This window comes from Pteropus vampyrus, unplaced genomic scaffold, assembly GCF_000151845.1.
Source record: "Pteropus vampyrus isolate Shadow unplaced genomic scaffold, Pvam_2.0 Scaffold427, whole genome shotgun sequence".
Classification (NCBI taxonomy): Eukaryota; Metazoa; Chordata; class Mammalia; order Chiroptera; family Pteropodidae; genus Pteropus; species Pteropus vampyrus.
In genome coordinates, this window is record NW_011889208.1 from 313,665 (window position 1) to 317,979 (window position 4,315).

Here is a 4,315-nt window from a genome sequence, read left to right on the forward strand (position 1 = left end):
CTCAGCAGAGTGGGTCCCAGGCGCTCAGAGGTCCAAGCGGTGCCCCCGGACCTGCGGGGGAGAAGCAGGCGGAGGCGAGGGTGCCGCTGGCAGGGAGGGCCCCGTGTGGCCCCGCCTCCCACAGCCCACGCCGCATACCCTGGGCACCCCCGGTGCCAGCTGCGGGACCCCGTGGGCCGGAGACGCCCCTTCCCACCGGGTCCCAGAGCCCCGGAGCAGGGGGCGGGGACCCTCCGCTGTGGAGAACGCACCTGGGGGCTCTGCGGACAGACGCCGCTTTCCTGGCGCGGAGCGCTGGCCGCAGAGGCAGCCACGCAGGTGCACGGCGCAGCGAGAGCCGCGGGGACGTGCCTCTGGTGCGCCGGCCTCAAGGGTGTGTCGCGGTGCCGCGGCTGCCGCAGCATCGGTCAGCACGTCCCCCGCCTCGTAAAAGCGCACGTCACTCTGGCCTTCAGTCACAGAAGGCAGCGGCCAGGGGCGGGGAGAACATACTAGCTAAGGGCTGACTACTTCTTCGCTTCCTAAAACACTGTGGTTGAAAGATACACCACGTAAGTGGCACCCTGTGCAGCGCGCCGGCCGCCCGTCGCCAGGTCCCGAACTGGACCGATAGCCGGGCGAACGCCCTCCCCCCTCCCCGCCCTGCTATCCGCCTCTGAGTGTCACCACTTTGTGACCTTCAAGCTGCTGTTCCCATGGCGAGCTGGCCGGGGGCAGGTGATCTCTGCAGCCAGGCGCGCAGGGCCCCGAGGTCCCGATCTGGTCCCGGTCCGGCCCGCGGCAACCCGCTCGGGTCTCCCTTACCCTGTTCCCGCCCCGCTCCCCAGACGATGCCAGAGGCCGGCACCAGCAGCACATGCGCAGCAGGACGCAGCAGCACCTGAACCTGTACGCCGTGGAAGGCCTGCGCACGCTCTGCATCGCCAAGAGGGTGAGCGCGGGCTGCCGGGGCGCGCACGTCTCCGGGCCCCGCACCGCGCTCACCCGCGTGTCCGCGCAGGTCCTGAGTCCCGAGGAGTACGCCTGCTGGCTGCAAAGCCACCTGGAGGCGGAGTCAGCCGTGGACAACCGCGAGGAGCTGCTCTTTGAGTCCGCCACCCGCCTGGAAACGAACCTGCATCTGCTCGGTAAGTCGCCCGCGCACGGGTCACGTGGACCGGTGTCAAGTTGGCAGACTGGGAGGGGACCCGACTCTAGTTGGTGGCAGCTCTGATCACGCGTCGCTTGGTTAGGGAACCACAGGCCTGAGACTAGGGCGGCCCCCTGGTGGCACTGCCCGGCACCGTGTGCTCTCTCCAGGGCCCGCTGGACGGGGTCCCTCGTGTCCTCTGCACGGCCACCTGGTCACTCCTTAAACCCCCGCTTTCCCACCAGAAACAGATGAGAAGCCAGGCAGCCCAGCAACCGACCCCTCCCCACCCAGGAAGCAGAGAGGAGGCGCGTTGGGCCCCAGAAACCGCCGTGTTACATCTTAGGAACGTTTCTGAGGTTTAATTTGGATGGATGGAAATGGGGTCGTTTTTGTTAAGATGTGCCTGTATTTGCTACTGTGTTGGTAGCAGTGTTTATTTATTACTTCACTATTTTAACATTTAATACTTTAAATAGCTTGTTGATTTAACATTTTTAAAGCATTAGTAAATTGAATGGGTCTCTGTGTGCATGCTCTTGCGTGCCCACCCAGGGGCCAGTCGTGACCACGCTGTGGTGCTGGTGGCGGATGGATGGCCCTCCTGGGCACAGAGAAGTGGAAGTTTGTCTTTCCTGTCAAATAGGAAGGCCGTCTTCACTCAGTGTCCCCGGGGTGAATGAGACAGGACGCGTGGACGGCGGGGCCTCCTCTAAGGCCAGGCTGCGGTTTAGAGTGAGGGCTGCCCCTCCAAGAGGCTGCGGTCAGGCCCGGGGAGGGAGGGGGCTCGGGGCCCCCTCCCGGCCTTCCTGGCTCTCCCCTGGGGGCGCTCCGGCCCTGGTCAGCTGTGCTTCTGCGGTGGGGAGAGGCCTCCTGGTGCGTCTCCCAGCGAGCACGGGGCCGCCATGCCCAGCAGTGCAGACAGAACTGGTCCCCGGTACCTGGGATGAGCACGGGCTGTGTGCGTCCACCGCTGTCCCGCATCCGCCTGCCCTCAGACACACCCGCCTTCCCCGGCTGCTGTGTGGTCCTGGCTCCACCACTCGCTGGCCGGGGGAGCTGGGCTTCCTCACCTGCTTGCGGGGGGACGGGGCGACAGTGGGCCTGAAGGGGGTGCAGCGAGTGCTGAGCGACCGGCAGACACAGGGCCCGGCGCCCAACAGCAGTGCGGACTTGCATTGCATGTCCCTGCCCCACGCCTGTCCCAGCCTGTCTGGCCTCCACAGACTCCAGGCCCCCGTCACCTGCCTCGGCCCATGCTGTGCGTTAGCGTGTCCCAAGCGCCTGACAGCCCTCGTCCACCGGGGCTCAGCCTGGCTTGAGATCCGCTCCCCGTCCCGGGTCTTCTCCACGAGGACCGCCCCCTGCCTGGGCAGCTGTGTCAGTGCCCCGATCCGGCGCTTTCTGTGGGGTCAGCTCAGCGTCCCGTCGCTTACGTCTCTCAGGGCTTCGATTCAGCCTCGTTCCGCCGCCATCGCAGCCAGGTGCTGCCCCTGAGCGCGCTCGGTGGCTCTGGGATGGGCGGGCCAGGAACCGCTGGAGAGGGGGGCACCGGCCGGTGCTGTGGCCCACACGTGCCCGTGTGGATCTCCAGGAGCTTCGACAGGCTCCTGATGCCACGTGGCTCCGGTGGCGAGGCCGGGCTGGGACAGGAGGGCCACCACCCGTGTCCCCACCTGTCCACGGCGCGGGGCTCCAGCTCCTGAGAGCCATTTCTGCCAGAGGCAAAAGAAGCGTTTACGTTTTAACGTCGCCGAGCTGAATGCCCGTCTTGACGGCTTTTCGTTGACGTTCTTGTCGAACAGCTTCCAAGGCCCACGGCGGGAGGAGCGCCATCCGCGCTCTATTCTTGAAGTTTGCTTTCCTGTAATGGTCCGGCCAGGCCCCCACGTTCCAAAGACGGTACTGTGTTGGTAGCAGTGTTTATTTATTACTTCACTATTTTAACATTTAATACTTTAAATAGCTCGTTGATTTAACATTTTTAAAGCATTAGTAAATTGGATGGGTCTCTGTGTGCATGCTCTCGCGTGCCCACCCAGGGGCCAGTCGTGACCACGCTGTGGTGCTGGTGGCGGATGGATGGCCCTCCTGGGCACAGAGAAGTGGAAGTTTGTCTTTCCTGTCAAATAGGAAGGCCGTCTTCACTCAGTGTCCCCGGGGTGAATGAGACAGGTCGCGGGGTCTCCTCTAAGGCCAGGCTGCGGTTTAGAGTGAGGGCTGCCACTCCAAGAGGCTGCGGTCAGGCCCGGGGAGGGAAGGGGCTCGGGGCCCCCTCCCGGCCTTCCTGGCCCTCCCCTGGGGGCGCTCCGGCACTGGTCGGCTGTGCTTCTGCGGTGGGGAGAGGCCTCCTGGTGCCTCTCCCAGCGAGCACGGGGCCGCCATGCCCAGCAGTGCAGACAGAACCGGTCCCCGGTACCTGGGATGAGCATGGGCTGTGTACATCCACCGCTGTCCTGCATCCGCCTGCCCTCAGACACGCCCGCCTTCCCCGGCCACCGTGCAGTCCTGGCTCCGCCACTCGCTGGCCGTGGGAACTGGGCTTCCTCACCTGCTTGGGGAGGGGCGGGGGGGGGCGACAGTGGGGCTGAAGGGGGTGCAGCGAGTGCTGAGTGACCGGCAGACACAGGGCCCGGCGCCCAGCAGCAGCGCGGACGTGCGTTGCATGTCCCTGCCCCACGCCTGTCCCAGCCTGTCTGGCCTCCACAGACTCCAGTGGTCAGGCCCCCGTCACGTGCCTTGGCCCATGCTGTGCGTTAGCGTGTCCCAAGCGCCTGACAGCCCTCGTCCACCGGGGCTCAGCCTGGCTTGAGATCCGCTCCCCGTCCCGGGTCTTCTCCACGAGGACCGCCCCCTGCCTGGGCAGCTGTGTCAGTGCCCGATCCGGCGCTTTCTGTGGGGTCAGCTCAGCGTCCCGTCGCTTACGTCTCTCAGGGCTTCGATTCAGCCTCGTTCCGCCGCCATCCCAGCCAGGTGCTGCCCCTGAGCGCGCTCGGTGGCTCTGGGATGGACGGGCCAGGACCCGCTGGAGTGAGGGGCACCGGCCGGTGCTGTGGCCCACACGTGCCCGTGTGGATCTCCAGGAGCTTCGACAGGTTCCTGATGCCACGTGGCAGCTCGAAGCCAGAGGCCGTGGGGCGGTCACACCACAGAAGTGGGCGAGGGCGGCACGTCAGCCTCCCCCCC

The 4,315-nt window shown here is 65.8% G+C and overlaps 1 protein-coding gene across 1 annotated transcript in view; it reads left to right on the forward strand.

Annotated features, from left to right (window-relative positions):
• ATP10A (ATPase phospholipid transporting 10A (putative)) overlaps positions 1-4,315 on the forward strand; it is a gene marked incomplete at its 5' end in the record, with an annotated part of 71,402 nt that overhangs the window by 42,358 nt on the left and 24,729 nt on the right. Inside the window, 2 exons of the mRNA XM_023523882.1 lie at positions 722-931; positions 1,001-1,127. Of these exons, the coding sequence (XP_023379650.1) occupies positions 722-931; positions 1,001-1,127 (337 nt within the window). The remainder of the gene's footprint in view (positions 1-721; positions 932-1,000; positions 1,128-4,315) is intronic.